The sequence below is a fragment of the Polistes fuscatus genome, unplaced genomic scaffold (assembly GCF_010416935.1).
Source record: "Polistes fuscatus isolate 324 unplaced genomic scaffold, CU_Pfus_HIC Scaffold27, whole genome shotgun sequence".
Classification (NCBI taxonomy): domain Eukaryota; kingdom Metazoa; phylum Arthropoda; class Insecta; order Hymenoptera; family Vespidae; genus Polistes; species Polistes fuscatus.
The window spans coordinates 2,172,011-2,195,553 of NW_025113104.1; the positions used below are offsets into that span (position 1 = coordinate 2,172,011).

The following is a 23,543-nucleotide window of genomic DNA, read 5'->3' on the forward strand; positions in this document are numbered from 1 at the left end:
ATAATTAAAATATTTATAAAAAAAAAAGAAAAAAAAAAGAAAAAAGGAAGGGATAGATTTAGTTCGACCACGCGCCTTTATTTTCTGTAAACCCGCTTTTCTAAATATCTCTTTGTAAACGGGGGTAAATTTGGCAACAGCGCTTACAATGTTACGCAAGGCAGCTGTAGTCAGCGCGTGTGTTTTTGTATTTGCAACGCGATGCACCGTGGGCCGGGCAAAAGCCAAGATGGCGGCAGCCGTGCTTGGCGAAACGCGTTTAGAATGAGCTTCTTAAATACATACCACAAAGATGCTTCGGCCTAAGCGTACGTTAAATTCAACGCATTGTGATTTCTTAGCTCATACAATAAATATCTAACTTGCCGAGTTAGACGAGTGATGCTTACTTGACGCGACATCTAATAAAAACCCGTAACGAGGGAAAAAAAAATTTTCATCTCGTCTACTCTATCAGAATTGCAGAAGGTTCCTTCGAAGGAGTATATCTTCATAGACGATCGTGTTCATCGTTTAATTATATTTTCATTCCTCATCGATACACCGGAAAGGAAAAAAACATTTTTTCTATCATGGTAAGATGTTTCTTTTTTTTTTTTAATATTTTCATTGTTCCATTCGCAACGACGCGCGCTTCTTATGCATGCGCTTTTTTCTCATAGCTTCATGAGACAAACTAACCTAAGAATTTCTTGTATATCTTTTTTTATCATTAATTTTTTTATCCATTTATATCATAGATCATTATCTACAATACATTTTTATTTATTTATTAATACGTTTTTTCTTACATTTTATAAAAATTCATAATTGTTTATATCGAAAACGATCGTGCGTACCTTTTGTTTTTTCATTTGGATATTCAAACAATCTATTGTATTTTTATAACAAGTAAGTTTTTTCTTTTAATAGTTATAAATATTAATGCGTTAATAATTTTCTTGTTCTACATCAAATTATTCCTACATATCTGTTATTTTGTTTAAATAATACTTCGAATAATTTGTTATTAATTAATATAAATATATCATTAGAATGGTCGATTCTATTCTTGTATAATTAATGCATGATATATGTATTTAGGCTACGAAAAGAATTAAGGAAACAATGAGCGATGATACAAGTGGTAGTGATTTCGATGATGATGAGGATCCTGATAAAATCGAAGTACCTGGTAAATTTCTTTCTATTCATAATTAATTATATCATTAATAATATAACTAATGTTTTTTGTTATATGAATAAGTATAATTATTTAATGTTGTAAATCTATTTTTCGTAGGTGGTGGTAAGGATCTCGCAACTGCTGCTGGAATTGCAAATATTAAAGATGAAAAGCCTCTAGAAGTATCATCTAATGTTACAAACAAAGGACAAGCTGTTGCGAATGGTATGTACATTGTAACAAGTAAATTTCCTTATTTATTACTTGTGTCTATGTATATATGTGTACAAATGAATTTGTTACGAAAAAGAACTGTCATACAAAGTATTACTTATGTAATATTTATTTGACAGCGTTGAATCAAAAACTAAGTAACAAAATACCAGGTGGATTAGTAACTAAAACTGCACCACCAGGGTATGAAATGGTACGTGTGGGAGGGTCGCAAGGTACTCCACCTAATTTTGTTGGTGCCAACCAACTTAATCAGTTGGGTCAGTTAGGAGCTGGTGGACCGTATAACTTCCCAGGTTTAGCAAGTCTTGCAGGATTCAATCCTGCGGCATTTTTACAACAAAGTAAGTCTGTAATTAATTTGCCTTTTGCTAGCCTGGGTATATTATATTAGGTTGTCCTATAAGTTCTTTCCTTTTTTTTGATGCGACTTCAATAGACGATATTTGTTGTTTAAGATTGATTTACTGTGTTATATATGAACCATTCTGCTCTATTACCTTCTTCCATCTCTTAAGAAACTTCATTATGTCCTCTTTCCAAAATTGTTAAGACTTATTTGCAAAAAAGAGAATTTTTTAACGAGAGTAACAAATAATACTTGGACAGATAGCCCAGCTCGAAATCATTTCATCAAATCAAATTTCTTCTGTGCATACATCATTATTTTCTATTATTTTATCAAATTATTTAAATATGTATACACAATGCTTTTATGTAGATCTTATAATTCTTTAGATGTTTAGAATAATTTTTTATTTAATGATATACTTCAGGTATGGATATGAATAATATAATAGGAGGCTTTATGGGAATGGCTGGAATGAATATGGGTAGTGTCAATCCGTTCGTACAGTTTCTCAATCAAAGTGGACTTCATCCAAATTGGCCTGCAGGTCTATCTGGTATGACTAAAATACTTTGTTAAAAATGTTTCATATTACTTCTCTCGATTTATTATAATTATAATTATAATAAATAGGGAAAGCTGTATCACAATTATGGATGAATTCAGGTGATCCGACAAAAGTGGGCATGCAACCAACAATACCGGAAGAAGAAGAAGTAGATGACGAAGACATGGGTGTTGCTGAAACTTATGCTGACTATATGCCTACCAAACGTAAGCATGTTTTATTTTACTATTAATAATCAAAAATTTTAAACAAGTTTTCTAACGAGTTTAAATTTCAAATGTACAGTCAAACGTGGGCGTAAACATCCAGATCCAGTTGTTGAAACAGCATCATTGTCCAGTGTAGAACCAACAGACGTTTGGTACGAACTTTCTATACCAGAAGAAACAATACGATCAGGAGCATTGTCTGCTCTTCAATTGGAATCCATTACTTATGCATCCCAACAACATGAACATCTTTTACCGGATGGCACACGTGCTGGATTTCTTATTGGAGATGGAGCTGGTGTTGGTAAAGGACGAACTATAGCGGGCATCATATTTGAAAACCATTTAAAAAATAGGAAACGTGCCATTTGGGTATCCGTTTCCAACGATCTCAAATACGATGCTGAGCGTGATTTAAAAGACATTGGAGCATTGAAAATTGACGTACATGCGTTGAATAAGTTTAAATATGCTAAGATTTCTTCAGCTATTAATGGAAACGTTAAAAAAGGTGTAATATTTAGTACGTATTCGGCATTAATTGGTGAATCCTCACAAAGCGGAGGTAAATACAAAAGTAGACTAAAACAACTTTTGCAATGGTGTGGAGAAGATTTTGATGGATTAATCATATTTGATGAATGTCATCGTGCAAAAAATTTATGCCCCACTGGAAGTTCAAAACCAACTAAAACTGGTTTAACAGTATTGGAATTACAAAATAAATTACCTAAAGCACGAGTAGTGTATGCTAGTGCCACTGGTGCTTCTGAACCTCGCAACATGGCCTATATGGTACGATTAGGTATGTGGGGTGAAGGAACACCTTTTCCTGAATTCAATGATTTTATCACTGCAGTAGAGAAACGTGGAGTAGGTACAATGGAAATTGTAGCGATGGATATGAAATTAAGAGGGATGTACATCGCTCGACAACTTAGTTTTCATGGGGTTGCCTTTAAAATTGAAGAAGTACCTCTGTCCAAGGATTTTACCAAAATTTATGATCACTCTGTAAGATTATGGGTAGAGGCTATGCAAAAATTCCAAGAAGCGGCCGAATTAATAGATGCTGAGAATCGTATGAAGAAAACAATGTGGGGTCAATTTTGGTCATCGCATCAACGCTTTTTTAAATATCTATGTATCGCAGCTAAAGTAAAGCATGCCGTTTCGGTAGCTCGAGAAGCTGTTAAATGTGGGAAATGTGTTGTTATCGGTTTGCAATCAACTGGCGAAGCACGTACTTTGGAACAACTTGAACGTGATGATGGAGAACTAAGTGATTTTGTTTCTACTGCTAAAGGAGTACTTCAAACTTTAGTAGAAAAGCATTTTCCAGCACCGAATCGTAATAGAATTCATCGTCTTCTTGGTTTGGATCTACCAAAAATGAATAAATTAGAAGAAGATTTTGTTGATGGGGCAGGTGGATCTGCTGGAGGAAGTAAAAGAAAACCAGTACGTCAAGCAGCTCAAAGAGCTTCTAAGAAAGTTCGAGCATGGTCTTCTGAAGAAGAGATTACAGATGAAGAAAAGAATGGTGATCATAGTTCTGGTTCAGAATTTAAATTAAGTGGAACAGAAAGTGAAGATGATCATCGAACTGATGAGGAAAGTAATATAAGTTCTGATTTTAATCCATTTTACAGTGACAGTGATTCTGATGTTGGTAAGTATACATATATAACTAACGTAAAATATTTCAATTAATGTTAACGAATATGACATAAGATTAATTTTTTGGGGTTTTTTTTTTTTTTTTTTTCAATAGATCCATGGGATAGGAGAAAGAAGAAGGGTGGTAAGAAACAAAAAAAACCAACTAAGAAACGTTTAAGTACACAGGATAAAATACAATCAATGCTGGAACACAAGACATCTAATAATAGGAATAAGCGTAACGGAGATACGGCAGCGACCGGAAATCATGGTAATGCATCTTCTTATAATCAAGGACCACCTCGGGATGCTATTGAACGTGCTTGTAGCATGAAAGAAGAATTATTAGCACAAATAGAGACCTTAGGAGAAAAGTTGCCACCTAATACGTTAGATCAATTGATCGACGAACTTGGTGGTCCGGAAAATGTTGCAGAAATGACTGGAAGAAAGGGTCGTGTTGTACAAACGGAAGATGGTGCAATACAATATGAATCTAGATCCGAAGTAGACGTTCCTTTAGAAACTCTTAACTTAACGGAAAAACAAAGGTAAATTTATTATTTTTATTTAAATAAATTTGATTATCATTTAGTGAAGAAAAAATGTATAAGATTGTTGTACGCGTTTTTTATTAGATTCATGGATGGTGAAAAAACGGTTGCGATCATTTCGGAAGCAGCTAGCAGTGGCATATCATTGCAAAGCGACAGACGTGCAAGAAATCAAATGCGTCGGGTACATATCACACTTGAACTGCCATGGAGCGCAGATAGAGCAATACAACAGTTTGGTCGAACGCATCGTTCGAATCAAGTCAATGCTCCGGAATATATATTCCTTATTTCGGATCTTGCAGGAGAGAGACGATTTGCTTCAATCGTTGCGAAACGTCTCGAAAGTCTTGGTGCATTGACGCACGGAGATCGCAGAGCTACCGAAACGCGAGATCTTTCGCAATTTAATATCGACAACAAATACGGTCGATCGGCTCTCGAAGCAACAATGAAAACTATAATGGGGTTTGTTCTATACATTTGTATTGTTATATATCTACTATATTTCTAAACGTTGTCGCATGTTTTATTTATATATGTTCATTAAAATAATAGATACGAGCCACCATTGGTACCACCACCGCAAGATTATAATGGCGATTTCTTCAAAGATGTTGCGGATGCACTTGTGGGTGTAGGACTTATTTGTAATAGTGAAAACATGCCTGGAGTTCTTACTCTAGACAAAGATTACAATAACATGTCGAAATTCTTAAATCGTATTTTGGGAATGCCAGTTGATCTACAAAATCGATTATTCAAATATTTTACCGACACTTTGAACGCCATTATCCTTCAAGCTAAGAAGACTGGACGTTTTGATATGGGTATTCTCGATCTTGGTACATCAGGAGAAAATGTTCGTAGAGTAAGACTTTATCGTTTCCTTCGAAAACACGCGACTGGTAAAGCACCTACTGAATTACACGTTGTGCATGTTGAACGTGGCATGAGTTGGACCGAGGCAATGGATCAATGGTCCAAATTAACTGGTGCCAAAGAAGGATTTTATTTAAGTCATCAAATAAGAAATGGTAAACAAACAGCTATTTTGGCAGTTGCTGTTGATATTGGTAAAAAGAAAAACGAAAGTAAAAAAGATCAGTTATACATGGTTTACAGGTACGTTATATATATTTGTAATATTTCTTTCTTTTTTTAACTAGAGGATTCATTTAAATAAAATAATAGACAACGCAAATGGAATGTTTTCAATATGTATATATAATTTCTAGGCCGAATACCGGACTTCAATTACGTCAAGAAACGTTAGGTGAATTAGAGAAGAAATATAAAAAAGTTTCAACTGAAGAAGCAGAACCTCATTGGACGCAACAATATGAGGCATCCGTGGATACATGTTCGCACGCTTATTGGCGTGGCAATTGTAAAAATGTCACTCTTGGTATGGAGTGTGAAGTAGGACTACGAAGACGTTCTTATAACGTCTTAGCTGGTTCAGTTCTTAGCGTTTGGAGTCGCGTTGAAGGTGTACTTGCAGCGCGATCTGGACATAATTCAAAGATGCAAGTTGTCCGATTGAGAACTGGTAAATTTTGTTCCCCTATATTTCGAAGAAGTCATATCAACATGATTTATTCCTTAATTAATTTCATATTTGCAGATGAAGGTTTGAAAATTGTAGGAACTCTTATTCCAAAATCTTGCATGGAAACCTTACGTCAAGCACTTTCATCAGATGCAGAAAATACTGAAGAATTAACATTTTGAATGCTTTAAGAACAAAAGGTATAAATTATTTTTCAAAAATTTGTATTAAAGAAAAAGAAAAAGGAAACTATGACACAGTAATGATTACCATTCATTTTCTCTTTCATTTTTCTTACAGATGAGGATAAAACCAATTAAATAATAGTATTAAGTAAACACACATAATGAATGGGACGCATTAAAAGCATCGTGCAATCGTAAAGAACATATTACTTGCACAAATCGGATTGACTACCATAGAGCACACATAATAATGTGTTGGGTAGGCTAAACTGTACCCATCAGTGTTGTAATGTATTTTCGTCACAGATTTAGCATGACAAGTGAAATAAACGCTCGAAATAAGCTTTTCCGAGTTGATAGTCAAAGAACTGGAAAAAAGGACTTGGCAGATTTGTACTGTCGTCACATATGTATTATTAAAAGAGATCTATCAAGTCCCGATGTAAACCTTCTAATAGGATCTAATAGAATCTTCTTTAATTTTAAACGATGACTATACTTGAGTCGAATCCATATTATAATTATATGAAATTTCCTTCCTTTTTTTTTCTTTTTTTTTCTCTTTTTTTTTTTTCAATATCTTTCGTTAGGAATGATGACATTTTAGATTGGATCGTGCCAATATATGTATAGATGTAATAATACATTAGATTTCGTTTATCGTTAATTATTATAATTAAGAAAAGTTACATATTAAAATAATGAAATAAAATGTTACATTCTATGTATTCGTATGAGAAAAAAAAATGTAATTTATTTATTTTAATTATTCGCAAATGAGAAAATAAGACAAGATAAAACTTTTTATGAAGATTAATTATTGGTATATGTTACGATCCAATCTATAACAAAAAATGTGACTGATTAGTGAGAATAGCCTATTAAAGGGCTAAAGAAATAATACTAACGCTGCATAAACTATTCGGACGATTTATTTTTCACTCTCATTATCGGAGTATAAATGTATACGCAATTTTAAGTTTTATTTGATTGATAAGTTGAATCATTAATTAACAGGAAAAAGAAAACAAAATATTATTGCTACCATCGCTATAGCTACCATTACTGTTATCACATTACCGCTATTACTATTAGCCGTAGATCTAGACTATAAAACTATTATCAATATTACTACAATGTAGGGAGACAAGATAATAACGTATTATATTGAAGTATAAGTTTGGCAACACGACGACTTCAAATAACAAAAATTATTTACTGTACGATAAATTGTTAGAAATCTTTTTCGTATAATAAATCATTGCCAAATTATTTGAAGTCATCGTGTTATCAGATTCACCTTGTATAAGCGTCTTAGATTTTTCAAATTTCATATTATTCAATACACAAACTTTTGTTTTCTGTATCGTCCTATTCGATTTCAATCAATCCAGTATACATTTATTTTTAATCTCTTTTAATCTAATGACAATTACATTGATTTATAATATTAAATAGAAAAGGAATAATGGCAAAATAATATCATCTAGTCTCCCAACATTTTCCATCTATTAATACTGTTTAGCATTAAAGAAAAACCTAGATTGAAACAGTACATACGATGATATATTTATATTCAAAAATCGAAATGCAGTCATGCTATTAATGCATGAGATATAGATGTTTGTTCCTTCGTTTGTTTGTTTGTATGCCTGTGAAAGAGTTATGGATGGGTGCTGAGAACAAAATGGATGTCGTATTCCATCTTCTCTTTACAAACAAAAAAGAAAATAATAATAATAATAATAATAAAAGTTTAGATTAAAATATGTAGAATATTTTAGAACCGTTAATAAAATCTTGAGTAGAATTCCAGGCAAAATGCTGTAACACAACTTTGAGAAGTATCATTTTTCTTGTGATATGGCATAAAACAATTGATGGATATCAACACTTCCTTATATCCAGGGTCTCCCTTGCAGTAATGCGTAATATTTAAAGTAGCGCTTATAAAAGTTCTTCGTTTCTACGAATACACTATATATTGCATTTATAAACAAATAATTATGTGAAAGACATGATTTACAGTATATATAGAAAAAAAAACGAAATAAGCAGTACCTTTTTAATTTAACAAAAGTTTTTATAGAAAGGAAATATTTTATGGAGTTATTATTTTTAAAATTTGAAAATTTTAATTAATATATTCATATCAGTATTTCAGGATTGTAAGATACATACAAAAAATTTCTTCAAAGATTCGCTCAAAAAAAAAAAAGAAAAAAGGAAGATTTGAGATAGTGTAACTACGTGCAGAAAAATGTAAATACATATATTTAAAGTATATATGAAAACATTTTTTTATTACCGGATAATACGTGCATCTTTATATTGAATATTTTTACAATTCTTGTATTTGAGTTCCTATTGAAAAAAAAATTATTAATAAAAGAAAGATAAAGTCGGAGTATAATTTATAAATGTGGTATTTATAGTATACGTGGAAACAGATACTGCACTTATTGAAATGACTTCTTTCGTAGCCTGCTGTGTTTTCATGGGCTTATACATAGGAGAATCGATGAGCTATGCGTGTCTTGTATGTCTGCTGCTGTGAGGATATCTGCTGATGTATGTGTGTGCGTGTGTATGACACGTGCATATGAAAGTGTCTCTTACATGTAAATCAATACATTATATAAAACAAAAAATATCAATGATTAATTTGGATATATATATATATATATATACATATATATATATACATAAAGCCTGATTATAATTCAATTGTATGGAAATTATATCTGAACATCACTGTATATCATATTATTTATCTGTCAGTATAAGAAATCATTTTGTAGTGAAATGTATACTTTTAATTATTTAATAATTTGCTTATAATATTAGTATATATTATCTTAACAATCTCTAAAACTAACCGAATACGTTTTTCAAGTACAAAAAGCTTTTAAGAGTTGCAGAAAATCTGACATTTCGCATGTTCCCTTGCTTTTAAAATATACAGAGTGTCCAGTTTTTACTCATCTTAGTTCACTGAGTACGAGTACTAAAAGTCCTTCAAATATTAAACCTTTTTTTCTAACACTCTGTATATATATATAAATATATATTATAAAAAGAGGTAGGTAACCGAAAATATTATTTAAAAGCAAAGCATATACATTTCCGTACGTATTCGAACTATATAATACAAAGATGAATTAATAATGAACAATCAAATACATTTATATATAAAAATTGTATAAAAGTAAAAAGATTGTTTATCATAATTCCAATCAATAATTTAGATATTTATATATATTCATTGAGAGTATGTTAAACGTAGTAACGATTCGTTAATTCCATTAAAATGTATCTTTTACTTATTTGATAAAAATCTGTTACATTTTTTAGTAAAAAAAAAATAAGAAAGAAAGAAAATTCGATAAATATGTAACTTAGGAAATGTATTTACAAAATGCATATAACATTAACTTTCAAATTCTAGCTTAAATATACTTTTCTCTCCAATTTGTATTTATAAATAAGGATATTTTAGAATATTGTATTTCTTGTCCCTTATAGGATTTCAATATAATTTAGTACATGGATAATATATAAAAGATATATATATATATATAAAAATTGATTAACCATGCTAAAACCCATAATGTTTATTTTTTAACATATATTAATTTCATATATAATTTATTGAACGCGTGAATCGCAATGTTTGTTTAAACGATACACACACATTTAATACATTTGGTATAAAAAAAACTGTACAATGCAATAATTTTGCCAATGTAATTTTTGATTATAACAGTCTTTCTCTCAATCACACATTATTCTCATTCATAGGAGCATTCAAATATACTTACAACTTTCTGTAATTTCTACATGTTTTAAAGAGTAACTATTATATATATATATATATATATATAGTTATTATTTCTGCCAACCGTTTTAATATGTTTTTTCAATGGAATTAACTTCTAACAAGTGTGGAAGTAGTTTCTTGTACATTTGACATTCAGTAAAATGCATACAAGAGCATAAGAAACGTGCAGAATCCAATGATGATTCCAAGAATTAACGAATCTCGTCTTTTCCTTAAATTTATTCTTTGTAATAGGCTACTCACTGCTGGAAATCGATTAGAAATGTCATTAAATCTAGTCTGTATACGTTTGAATGCTTGTCTTTGAGTAATTAAATGTTCTCGTGTTTCCATTGCTATACTTATTTGATCATTGATCAAGCGGTCAGAGCTAAAAATTGAAACGATTTAGTAAAACAAAAAAAAAACGAATTTTTACAAAGTGATTACAAGAATATAAATATTACTATTATAAATTCATAATTATCTAGCATGTGTATATGTAAATTTACTTGAGTTTGTATTTACTTACTTATGAATATGCTGATTTTCTTTCAAATACATTTCTCTACGGTTTAATCCAGATGTGGTTTTATAATTGCTAAAAAAAAGAAGATACACAGAACACATTTATAGAAGAAAAAAAATTATTTTTGATGCAACACATACTCTATTTCCTTTCGCACACTACCCAAGAGATCTTCACGATCTTTTCTAATAGCAAAATTGTTCCTAATTTTACTAAATTCCAATTTATAATCTTTTAATATTTCTTTATGACGTTGCATAGTGTGCAACATAGCTGCTCCATTCGGTTGCAATTCGCTCATTTTCTCATTAACGGTAAATAACTAAAAAATCAAATATTTACAATAATATACAAATGTGTATAAACTATAAAAAAATGACAAATTGCTTACTTTAGATAATAATGTTTCTATCTCCAAGGCCATGTTTTCAAACACATGTTCTTCGTCTAAAAGTGGAACCTCGTCTGGTGTAACATTTTTAGAACGTGTGTTTACACCTAATTTGCTAAAGGCTACAAGCTTTGCATCGATTTCATTTTCCAAGTGTCTCGCCTGCTTTCTTAAATCTATAAATAAATTTTCTTTTATTGTAACAATTTGTAGGCGGAAGATAAAAAATAATGCAAAATTTAACATATATCATGGTGCAAGGTACATAAATATATTACTAACAAAATACTTAAGACAATAAAGACTGTAATTTGTCATGAAAGTTCATGAGTCACCTTATATATTTATTATATTATTAATTATATATATGTAATACGTATATATGTATAATATACAAATGTGTATACTTAATCTAATAAGAATACCTTCCCAATCAATTGCATCTAAAGTGCTAGCCATTTGTTTTTCGAATTTCAACCACAATTTTTAACAACACATGCCACATTAACTACGCATATTTACTTGTTGATTATTTTCACAAACGACGTTATAATTATCACGAAAGAAACAACATTTATTGCGAATTTATTGTAATGATTTCATTTGATGTTTTCACGATATGCGCGGTTATGAAAAATCATCGTATTTTAAGTATTGTACAGCGCGGCATAGTATCAATGGACGGAAGTAATTTCTGTCAAAAAAATCACGGTCGGTATTATCGTAAATCACATTACCATTAGATGACCCAAATACACCGGAAATAGGGAAATGTATCCTACTTCCGACGGTTTATAGGGGAAAAAAAATAACGTCTTTTAAAAATAATATACGAAAATGTTTAAATTAGTTTAGAATTGTAGCCAAGAAGCCTTAGTTATACGAGTACATTGTTATATTTCGATAAAATGGCGGACAGAGTTTGAAGTAAAGTATTGTATTAAAATATTTTAAATTACCGCCTTTATGTATTACGTCTAGTTTCTTGTATCATTAAATTAGCAAATAAAAAAGCTAATCGAGTTATATCGAGTTATATATATAGTCACATATAAATTGTATATGTATATGTATCTTCAGTTCGTAGGAAGCGGATTGTAAACGTCCATTCTATGATTGTTGTGTGGCTGTGGACAAAATTTTTCTATGAGAAAATCAAATCAGGAGACTGTAGATTGTTTTAAAAAATTCGACGATAAAATGGTTAAAGTTAGAGGTATGTTTTCAAAATGATCATTAATAATTTCACTTAAGATTTTTTCATTAATACCAGGTTATGTTTTCATAGATTTGATTTGTACTATCACCATTTTGAATTTCATCTTAGATACTAACGCTCGTACTTTTCTCTAATCTCTATATGAATAATTTATTAAGCGTTAGAAAATCATTTATAATTGTGTTATGTTTAATTATTTCTAAATCATAATAATTAGAGGTATACAAATTTCATATAATTTAGATAAAATATATTTTTTTTTGTATAAATAATGAGAAAATTATTATTATTATTATTATTATTATGAATTATTATTACTATTATGATTTATATTTTTAATTCCTTATGTGTCATTTTAAATAAAAAAATGATAGTATATATTGTATTTTTAAATCATTCTGTTATAATATGATTATATTATAGAGTAATATATATTGTATATTAAATTGTTTTATAATTTTTTACAGAAACACCTGAAGAAGTGCCAATCCATGGGGCTTCAACGCCGCATAGAATAAATATGTTAAATAATCTTGTTGAAGAAACCGATAATACAGGTATCATCAGTGGAAAGAATAAAGAATTCGTTGCCAAATGTAGGCCACCAAAACACCTTGCGCGCAAACCTGCTAGAAGAAAATTGATTCTCAATCAAAATAATGTGCAACGTTCAATTCATTCGTCTGTTATCAAAAGTACAAATCATACGCTTACAGAATATTTTCCAGTACGTCGTAGTGTGAGAAAATCTAAGAAAGCTGTATTAGAAGAAAAGCAAAGAGACATAGAAACTAAAGTTTTGCAACAGGTTGAAGAAGGTTTAGAAGTAAGCATAAAAATAAAGTTCACTAAAAAATAACAGCTTATATATATATATATATTATTTAATTTTGTATTAATTATAAAATATTAATGTTTAGGTTAGACATTTTCCTGGTAAAGGACGTGGGATTGTAACAACACGTTCTTTTGCAAAAGGAGAATTTGTAGTAGAATACATTGGTGAATTAATTGATCAAGTTACAGCGAAGAAACGTGAAAAGATTTATGCTCAAGATCAAAATGCAGGATGTTATATGTATTACTTCCAACATCGTAATCATCAGTATTGGTATGTATTTGATAGCAAAAATAATAATTATTTAAATGAATGTAATATCATTCTATGTGGTCATCTTACTAGAAAAAGTAAATAGTATCACAATTTCAACTCTAATAAATTTTCGATTAAATTTTTGCTGATTAATTGATCATAAAAATACTAAAATATTTGTAGTGTTGACGCTACTGCAGAATCGGATAAATTGGGTAGACTGGTAAATCATTCTAGAAATGGAAATTTAATTGCAAGGATTGTTGAAGTAGAATCGACACCACATTTAGTACTTACAGCGAAAGAAGATATATCAATTGGTGTAGAAGTTTCATATGATTATGGCGATAGAAGTCGGGAAGCTATTCGTTATCATCCATGGTTAGCTTTATAGCACTTTAAAATAACATTTTATATTGTAACAACATATTGATAATAATCTATGCTGTTACTTCCAAAAAAAAATAACTTATTATCCCTAGTAGTATATATTTTCAATGCCTGACTATGTGCTGCATTTTTGCAGGATATTAGTGTTTCAAGTATGCTTCTGTATTAGGTCGTGCATTGATTTAGAAAAAGAGATGCATTATTACAAAATATTTTATTTTTACTATTAATTGCATCATTGAAATACAATTCTAATGTCTTTTTCTAGAACTGAATTAACAAGTTATGTTATATTAATGAATTTAAAAATTATCCAATTGAAGCATCTTATGACAATTATAAAATTAGTTGTACTATAATATAATCTTTGGAAGAAATAGTTGATAAACATGTCTTTCACTTAATATAAATGATCATGCCTGATTTTCGAAAGTATTTATGTATTGAAGTAAGTTTAGTTATTTGGTTTCGTGAATTGATGGTTTAAAACTACTAAGTTATATATATATATAAATTTAATACAATTACGATTAGTTTAGTTCTGATTATATAATTATTATTGCACAAAGACATACCAAATTAAAAAAAATGATTCTAAATAGTATATTATTTTTATAACTTTCTAGAATTATTTATTGTGATTGTATGATTTTGATATTAGAAATATCCCTGTGTTGATTTTCACGAAGTATTATATTTCATCTAATTTCATTCATCGCAATATTTAAAAAGAAAGAAAGAAAAAAAGAAAATATTTATTACAATTTTTTGTTATGTTCGAAAATAATATATTGTTTTAGAATGATAGGATCTAGTGACTGATTAAAATATTTTATGTAAAAAGCCAATTCATATACTCATCTAGCAAATTTAAAAATATTTTAATTTAGGATTTTGTTAATGTTCAAATTATATATATTAAACGTACAACTATTCTGTAAAAAATCAAATGCTAAATTTTGTAAACTTCTAATGCAGATGTATAACAATAAGCAAAATCTGTTTTACGCATTTTTTTAAATATTAAAAATATTAATTTTGCTTTGTACGTATTTAAGTCAACCAAAACGATGATATGTAAATGTTATATTTGATATCTAAAATTCAACATTCATTTAAAACAAGATCTGCCTTTAATTCTGATTAATTTAAAATTAATAATAAAAGAATATATTGTATAAGAATATGCAATGTATGTTTAATATAAATTAAGTTTGAAACAAGTGATAGGAACATGGTATTTCTCAAAAAATATAGAATAAATATGAATCATTGTACGTATTTTTTAAGTGTTATTTTATTGTTATAATATTTCAAAGTTTTTTCTATTAACCATGTTCCATACTGCCTTTTTCACATTGTGTATTAAATAATATAATAATAAAATATTCCTGAATATATATATAATATGTAATATTATAAATATATAATATGTAATCGTTTTACATTTGATATAAAAGTCTAATATTTTCAAAATAAGTGTAGTGTAGTTAAAATGTATTTCAACCAATAGCGTTCGAGATATGTATGACATCAGCGACGAGTACGAGAAAAAAATGAACTAAAAATGTGTTAGGGGAACCCTACCCCTTTCTTTCGATTAAATGTTCGATGCCAAATTTTAGCCAATAGGATTGCATCGATATTTCATATAGTTGATTTCTCATTGGCTAGGCAACAGAAATAAAATACTACTAAATAATAACCAAATTTTTTATCATTCATAAAATATTATAAATAGAATATAGAAATACGTTAGTGTAACGATTGAGGTATTTTAATAATACTCTATCGGTATATAAGAAATTAATTCCATTTGGAAAGTCCCTATTGTCGCTTATTAAAGTAGTTTACCCTCTTCACCCCACCTTTTACTAAATGCTTGTAGCAGAATAACATCGTCAGTGGTCGGCCATTATTGTGAAATATAAAGTTGTTCCATATTTGTGTTAAAACAGAAGTATATTAAAATAATTATCATTAGTAGTTTGAGTTTAATTATAAAAATGCATACAATACCAGAATTAGGTACTGGTGTACCTGCCTTCCTTGCTAAACTTTGGAAACTTGTTGAAGATCCTGAGACCGACAACCTTATTTGTTGGTCACCTGTAAGTCGCCGATTTATTTATTACTTACAAATATTCATTTTTGTAAGGTTTAATAAAGTGTTGTAAGTTATTTTAAATGTAATTAACATTTTCAAATAATTTTTTGAATCATTATTTGTGTTACTACTTTTTTAACTCTTTCTGTAAATAGTTTAATCAACGAAAGCGTAATTTCAACGTTGACTTACGTCGTGTGTGTGTATATATGTATATTCATATATATATATATATATATATGAATTATATACTTATCATTAAGTAATATTGAATTGTTTCTTTCTTTTTTTCCTGTTTTTTTAGAATGGACGAAGCTTTTACATACGCAATCAGGCACAATTTGCCAGAGAATTATTACCACATTATTATAAACATAATAACATGGCTAGCTTTGTGCGGCAACTTAATATGTGTATGTATAAAAATGTATATTTTTATGTAGATGTAATATGTTTCAAAATTTCATATCAGGCTTATAAATGAACGCTGTGCAATTTATTTTATTTCAGATGGTTTTCACAAAAAAGTTTCCGTAGAATTAGGCGGCTTAAAATGTGACAGGGATGAAATGGAATTTGCACATCAATATTTTTACAAAGGTCAACCATATCTTGTTGAACATATTAAAAGAAAAGTAAGTGCACTTTATTGGCTTTTATTTATTTTTATTTATTTATTTATTTATTTAATACTGTCTAATTGTTAGATATTCTACAAAAACAATGAAAGTTGTTTCTAGATTGAATACAAAGTTAGAAACTTGGTATATAATAACTCGTTATTTGATTTATAATATATTTTTGCTAGATCGCATCAAATAAAAGTCAAGATCCAGCTCTTACCCCTATTAAGCCAGAACTAATGAACAAAATGTTAACAGAAGTAAGAAGTATGAGAGGTCGCCAAGAAAATTTAGATTCACAACTAAGTGCCATGAAAAGAGAGAATGAAGCATTGTGGAGAGAAATTGCGATGCTCAGGCAAAAACATTTAAAACAGCAACAAATCGTTAATAAATTAATTCATTTCCTTGTCACATTAGTGCAACCGTCAAGAAGTGCTGGAATTTCTGTCAAAAGGCGATACCCATTAATGATAGATGATTCTAATCATCAGTGTAAAGAAAATAAAATTTCCAAGGTTTGCATTTTGTTTAATCATTTTTCTTTCATTTGAATTAACAAATATATTTATTATATATTAACGATTATGTATATATTTATGCGCACAGACATCTCCAACGGGGCCTGTTATTCATGAACTTGATTCTTCTGAACCAGATTTAGATTCTCAATATATAGTCGCTGAGTAGGTATTCATTTGTTATTATTTTAAGTAATACAATACAAAAAATGTATTTCATCAAATTAGAATAGTTTGAAATGCAAATAAAATGAAATGAAATTTTGTAAATGTATAGGATATTAGAAAATCAGCCTCATCCAGCAATAGAAAGCCCCAAACATCCCAATAATGATTCATCATTTATTGATGATGATGGTATGGAAACCATACAATTGGTGAATAGTGAGGTTCATTTTCAAAATGACGATATTAGTTTGGAGATGGATGCAAAGAAGAAACGACCCTGTAAGGGTAAAAAAAAGTATGTATACTAATAATTTTCTTAAAAAATTATATTATCATTAATCATAATCAATATTTATCGATCTATTAGTATATTTCATAGGATACCATATAAATAATACTAAAGAACATTAATCATTTCATATTTAATCAATGCATTGGCTTCAATTACATTTTCCTTGTCAATTTTAATATTTATTTTCATTGTAATCATATGACTTATTATTAGTATTTGATGATGAAAGATTTATTATGAAACACTATATATATATATATATTTAAATAAAATTGATATAGTGTAACTTTATGCCAAATGATATTTAGCCTTAAGTAATTCTCATCATTGATATATTACTTTTGAACATATCTGTATACATATAATCTTTTATTAAATTATTATCTTTATACATTAGTGCATGATTACTGTCCAAGCCAATGGTATTTCTTATGTAAATTTTATAGCACGTTTCATAATTATTGCATTAATACTTATATAATTATCTAATTTAAATATTATTAGGAGGAAAAACAAGATGCCTGTCAAAATTTTGATCCCACCGACGGAGAATGGACAAGAGTCAAGGTTAACATTTTTCACTTGACATAATTTGGTGTTGGTTTTTCAAGTTATTTCTTTTTTCTATTTTTTTAATTTTTTTATTCTTTATTTTTTATTTTCAAATATATAAAAATTTTAGTTGGTTCATAAATATGCTTTCCACAAATATTCTTTTTGCATGATTGTGGGGAAGAATGAAGAGATTAAAATTTTTTTCTTCGAATAAAAAGAAAGAAGACAAAATTTATATAAAATAAAAAGTAAAATTTAACAAGAATATAAGTATTAAGTAAATGTACGTCAATTTGTTGCTTCAATATGTTGCAATTGAAACTTGGGGCAGTAACATGTGATCAACAAATATGATATTGTAGATATAATTTGCATGAACAATAATTAGTTATCACATTAATTATGTGGCTGTTACTGGACATACATGCATATTCACAATTTTACATGATATCATATTTTACCAGATTTATGATTATATGTATATGACAATGTAATAGTTATATTATATTTCTATTACTATTAATTTAAATAGATCCTATATATATGTATGTATAGGGAAGGCAAATTGATGTGAACAAAGTTGTTAATTGATGTTATATACTATGCTATGTATCTTCAGTCAGGAAATGAATTCCTTCTTTAGGTTTAACATAATACTGTTTCATTATATTGTCAGTTGAATTAGAAACATTACATTTAAGATTTATCTTGCATGATACTAAGTAGTAGATACTAGTAATAAATCATCGAACATACCTTTCCTTACATTTCTGCCAAAATGTCAAAAATTAGACAACAGATACTAAAGAAAGAGTATAAGGTATATCAATCATATGAAACTAAATCAAGATAATAAAGATTCGCATTAGGTTGTCTCAATTTTTAGGGAAGAAATACATTTTCTCGAAATACCTACCGTGGAGGACTCTCCTGTGACGGTTGCCTTATTGGAGAACAATTCAATAGCTTCTAAACCAGTCCCATTGGCGACCGTTCGTAGCTCCAAGTTAGCAGCTATGGCTGCTAACATGAGTAAATCCAACGAAGTTGAAACCGACGTTGATCTTGAAACAACTGAAATAGACGACGATATTCAAGACACTTCTTTGGAGAAACTTAAAGACATATTAATTGTTCCTGAAGTAATTAATAATAATGATTTGGAGATTGATGATAACAATTCTGATAATGAATCTATAAGGCTTCAAAATGATTTAATTAATATGAATAAGGAACAAAATATACTAGACGAAGATAATCAGATTGTTGCAGATAAAAGTGAAACATCTAATTTGTTGGAGCAACAGAAACACATTTGCGATAAACCAGACAGAAGTGACCCGGTAGACTTATCCTTAAGTTGCGTCAATCCTTCAGGCATATCAGACGCTAATTACAGGTTAGGATCAATTTAAGTTCAACACAGACCATGGATGATAAGATCAAATTCAGGGTACTCTATTTGATCATATAATGGAGATTTTTATTCAGAAAGTTGAGGTGGGAGAAAGGAATTTTTATACTTTATAATGATTGCATTAATCAAGTACAAGGAATCGTAGCACAAAGTTTGTTTATATAAATAAATAGTAATTAATATCAATATAAATATAGTTTTAACATATATATGCGTATATATTACATGCACGCACATGTATGTATATATACATCAACGACAAAAGTCAGTTGTTTCATTTTTATATTACTCCTTCTATTTGTATGTTTCAGAAAAATTCGATTTTAGTAAAGTATTATTTAAAAAATCTTTATACAAGTTTATTGCAGTCTATTTGTATAAAAATTAGTACGTTGTAGTTCTACATTTTCGTATATGTTAAATATGATAAAATTTTAAATGTATTTTTTCGACTCATAAGTAATAGTAAAAGTATCTAATAACAACAGTATACATCATTAACATAAAATATTTTAGAAAACAGAACTAATATTTAAGTCATATGTATTCAACTATTAGAAATATTGTTTAGCACAAGTAATATAATATGTTATAACGTTACGTCCTAATTTTTTCTTTCTGTTCTTTTTTTTTTTTTATTTTTTTTCATTTTTAAAAAATAATTTTTTTTCTGAGACTTATTACACAAAAAACATTATATGAGTTACATATAAATGTGAGATAAATGTTGACCAATTTATAATCTAATAAAATTTTGTAATTTATTAATTTCCATATTGATGAGCTAATAATATTGATTAAATAAATTTACTTGTGCTCTCTTGCATCTCTTCATATAAAGAATTATAATTTTCAGATAACATTTAATAATTTAAGATCATTTATACAAAGATGGATACATTTTTATGGATGATGACATTTTAATGTTTATTGATTCACTTTGAAAACTGTCTATAGGGAAGAAATGGATAATCATCTTGAATCAATGCAATCGGAATTGGAAAACCTTCGAGATATCCTACATGGTGAGGGATGTAGTATCGATGCAAATACGCTTCTTGGGGTAAATACATTTTTAGGGGTAAATATATTTCTTTGAGTACGTACATACTTGGGGTAAACACATTTTATGGAATAACTACACTTTTACAAATCAAATAAACAACATGTTATTTATAGTCGATAGAATCCATAATTAATTTATAATTCATTGAATTTCTAGTTATTTGGTACTGATGATTCTTCAATGCCTTTTGGTATATCCGTTAATTCAGATTTAGATACGAACGACGACAGAGAAGATGATAAATCTGCAGGTACGATTAATTGCATTTTTCGTTACAATTCTATATTTTTATTACTTTTTTAATATCATCTGAATTTCTATAAATATTCTAGACTATATGTACGCATATCATTTTTAATAATAAATAATAGAGTTACGTTAATATTACATTGTTTATGAATTATAGTTGCTGATTCTTTAAGTGGAAATGGTGGGGGAGAATTAATGGCATATAATCCTGCGCCTAATTTATTAGATTTTGATGATGATATTTTTTTAAATGCTACCGTAGCGTCTCCAGTTAATAATTCAGCAAATGATGTGTCTTCGAGTAATCTATATGCCTCAGATCCCCTTGATCTAGAAGATAGCAAAGCTTCACTTCTTGAATCTTACGTAGGAAGTAATGAAAATGATTCATAAAACCTCCTTAAGGTAAGTTACTCCTTATTGTTACTCTTATTTATGTTTAGTATATAAAATATTAATTTGTTTGTTTTTTTATTTTTACTTTTGATTAGTAAATTTTAATACTTGAACGTTATTGTTACAACACTAAAAGTATATTTGTGTGTGTATTCTGTATAAAATTATTCCTATTAAATAAAAGTTATGATTTTAAATGTATACACATATAATGATTATTATACAATTAATTCTTATTAAAAAAAAGAATTGATCCTTGTTTTATTGCATTCTTTTCTTTTGTCCTACACTTTAATTAATTTTGTAATAAAACGATATCTGTAAATTACTGTATATTTTATAAGTGCAATTGGAAATTTTTTATTAATTTCATTTAGTATGTTTAATCTTTTATTTTTATACAAATAAGTATTGAATCATTTGAAAAGATTTACAGCAGTAACATCACAATAACAAATTATTCTACAAATGTCCCTCTTAATATTATTGTTCAAATAAATATATTAATTTTTCTTAAAACATTTTGGTGTAGATGTAAAGTGTACTTGCATTTTATAATGAATTATTAATGAACGTTTGGTTTTGTATACTAATAACGATTATGTCTATAAAAAAAAAAATTGCTTGAAAAAAGTAAATAACTTGTTCTTTAATCTTGTAATATACTATGTATTATTGGATAAAGATATTCTTTCTTTATTTTAGTTTTGGAGGAAAGGCTACTGGATTCTTAATTACCTTACTACTGGTAATATCATCATTTTAGTTTTATTTAAAATAAAATTTAATCAAGAAAGAAAATCCTAGAAACAGTATCGGACATTTATTGTTGGATGTGAAACATAAGTAGTATTATAGAGATTTCTTTTTCTCTCTCTCCCTCTTTCTCCATCTTTCTTTACTTACAATAGAAAGTATAGCGTTATAAATCAAATAACATTGGTTTCAGCTATATACATTAATATTAATACTAAAAGTTATGAAAAACGAAGAAAAAAAATTAATTTTATTGTATTATTTTACTAATTTTCATTAGTAAAGAAAACTATATACAATGAATCGCAAATATAAGTTATTTTCTTTATATGTTCATTTTTGTACATAAATATAGAAATATAACATCAATAACAAAGTGTGAAGCCTGCTTTACGCGATGTAGTTAGGTTCATTAAAGCGTAAACTTTCTTTTATATAACTCATTTAAGGAGATAATATACTGTTAGAATGAGAAATTTAAATGACGTGACATATGTATGAACATGTTAAAAGAAAAAGATATGTTATGTCAGTATATTATATTTTTTTGCATAACTGTTGATTAGATTATTGTATTAATATTAAATCAAATATATACAGTTATAGTGTGTTTGTGTGTAAGAGAGAGAGCTAAGATTTCAGCGTTCGACTTTCATATTTGATATTTGCTCGCTGTCGTCACACAAGCTTTCAATTTATCATAGATATAATATGTGATCTGTTTTAAGAGAAAGCACACTTATTGTAAATTCGTACATATCTTTATATATCGTTAAATTACAAAGATTAATTTATTTAATAGAAAATAAAAACAAACAGAAATCGTTTTTTTTCGTGTGATTTGATCTTAAAACACTGAAATCTTATGCTTAGTAATTAATTATTATTATTATTACATAGTGATTTTTGAATTTATTTTGAACAAACGATTGTAATTATTACTTTGTGAGATATGTAACATATTAATCACATGTTTATTCTAATTTGCAGGTGATTATTTTTTTACGCTTGTTCACGGACAAAGCTTGTTTTGCTGTTAATACATCAAAGTATATCGATGTGTGTACAATCTCATATATAGCTAACGGTCAATGATACTTCTTATTTCTTTTTTCTTTTTTCTTATTCTTAGTCTCGTTTTTTAAATATTATATACATATATAGAATTAACAAGTTTTTCTTTCATGAATACTATATAGTATTTTTGTTTTAATTATACAAATAAGTAATTCTTTTTTTATTTTTGTCATAATACAAACTATGATACGTTGCTCTACTTATTAACATCTTACAATTTTAGTTTATTTTAATTCTGAGTTTAAATAGACATTTAAATAACTACAGATAATGGTATATAAAAATAGTTCGCTTATGAGGAATTAGTCGATTATCTTCTAAAAAAAATACAAATATAATAGGAGACTGTTTTATAAGCTGTGTATAATAACACTTATTTCTACTTAATAATAATAA

General features: G+C 28.2%; 4 protein-coding genes across 10 annotated transcripts; 3 read left to right on the top strand and 1 right to left on the bottom strand.

The window, feature by feature from the left end:
• Positions 1-184: 184 nt before the first annotated feature.
• LOC122518979 (protein strawberry notch-like) lies at positions 185-6,965 on the top strand. Of its 3 annotated transcripts, none has more exons than XM_043638114.1 (13): positions 185-575; positions 1,084-1,174; positions 1,283-1,390; positions 1,519-1,743; positions 2,176-2,304; positions 2,382-2,522; positions 2,602-4,197; positions 4,300-4,738; positions 4,826-5,209; positions 5,300-5,866; positions 5,980-6,293; positions 6,369-6,493; positions 6,594-6,965. In XM_043638114.1, the coding sequence occupies exons 1-12, from the start codon at positions 573-575 to the stop codon at positions 6,473-6,475; spliced, it is 4,104 nt and encodes a 1,367-aa protein (XP_043494049.1). In that variant the 5' UTR covers positions 185-572; the 3' UTR covers positions 6,476-6,493; positions 6,594-6,965. The 3 variants fall into 3 exon arrangements, with proteins under 3 accessions (XP_043494049.1, XP_043494050.1, XP_043494051.1); XM_043638115.1 differs by having other exon boundaries at positions 2,415-2,522; XM_043638116.1 differs by having other exon boundaries at positions 1,582-1,743.
• Positions 6,966-9,868: 2,903 nt separating this feature from the next.
• LOC122518985 (Golgi SNAP receptor complex member 1) lies at positions 9,869-11,873 on the bottom strand. The gene is made up of 5 exons (XM_043638126.1): positions 11,644-11,873; positions 11,219-11,394; positions 10,968-11,149; positions 10,831-10,899; positions 9,869-10,689 (listed from the first exon to the last, which is right to left on the bottom strand). Exons 1-5 carry the CDS (start codon positions 11,675-11,677, stop codon positions 10,452-10,454), a joined length of 699 nt encoding a protein of 232 aa, XP_043494061.1. The 5' UTR covers positions 11,678-11,873; the 3' UTR covers positions 9,869-10,451.
• A 107-nt stretch (positions 11,874-11,980) lies between these two features.
• LOC122518984 (histone-lysine N-methyltransferase PR-Set7) lies at positions 11,981-14,489 on the top strand. Of its 2 annotated transcripts, XM_043638123.1 has the most exons (5): positions 11,981-12,145; positions 12,299-12,434; positions 12,905-13,263; positions 13,358-13,548; positions 13,714-14,489. In XM_043638123.1, exons 2-5 carry the CDS (start codon positions 12,365-12,367, stop codon positions 13,922-13,924), a joined length of 831 nt encoding a protein of 276 aa, XP_043494058.1. In that variant the 5' UTR covers positions 11,981-12,145; positions 12,299-12,364; the 3' UTR covers positions 13,925-14,489. The 2 variants fall into 2 exon arrangements, with proteins under 2 accessions (XP_043494058.1, XP_043494059.1); XM_043638124.1 differs by lacking the exons at positions 11,981-12,145; positions 12,299-12,434 and adding an exon at positions 12,543-12,656.
• Positions 14,490-15,676: 1,187 nt separating this feature from the next.
• LOC122518906 (heat shock factor protein) lies at positions 15,677-22,605 on the top strand. 4 transcript variants are annotated; one of them, XM_043638054.1, is made up of 13 exons: positions 15,677-16,031; positions 16,332-16,440; positions 16,538-16,662; positions 16,836-17,168; positions 17,260-17,336; positions 17,449-17,634; positions 18,136-18,198; positions 19,073-19,585; positions 20,561-20,684; positions 20,826-20,919; positions 21,076-21,099; positions 21,181-21,323; positions 22,020-22,605. In XM_043638054.1, exons 1-12 carry the CDS (start codon positions 15,927-15,929, stop codon positions 21,309-21,311), a joined length of 1,884 nt encoding a protein of 627 aa, XP_043493989.1. In that variant the 5' UTR covers positions 15,677-15,926; the 3' UTR covers positions 21,312-21,323; positions 22,020-22,605. The 4 variants fall into 4 exon arrangements, with proteins under 4 accessions (XP_043493989.1, XP_043493986.1, XP_043493988.1 ...); XM_043638051.1 differs by having other exon boundaries at positions 15,685-16,031; positions 21,076-21,323; XM_043638052.1 differs by having other exon boundaries at positions 15,688-16,031; positions 20,561-20,666; positions 21,076-21,323.
• Positions 22,606-23,543: the final 938 nt, after the last annotated feature.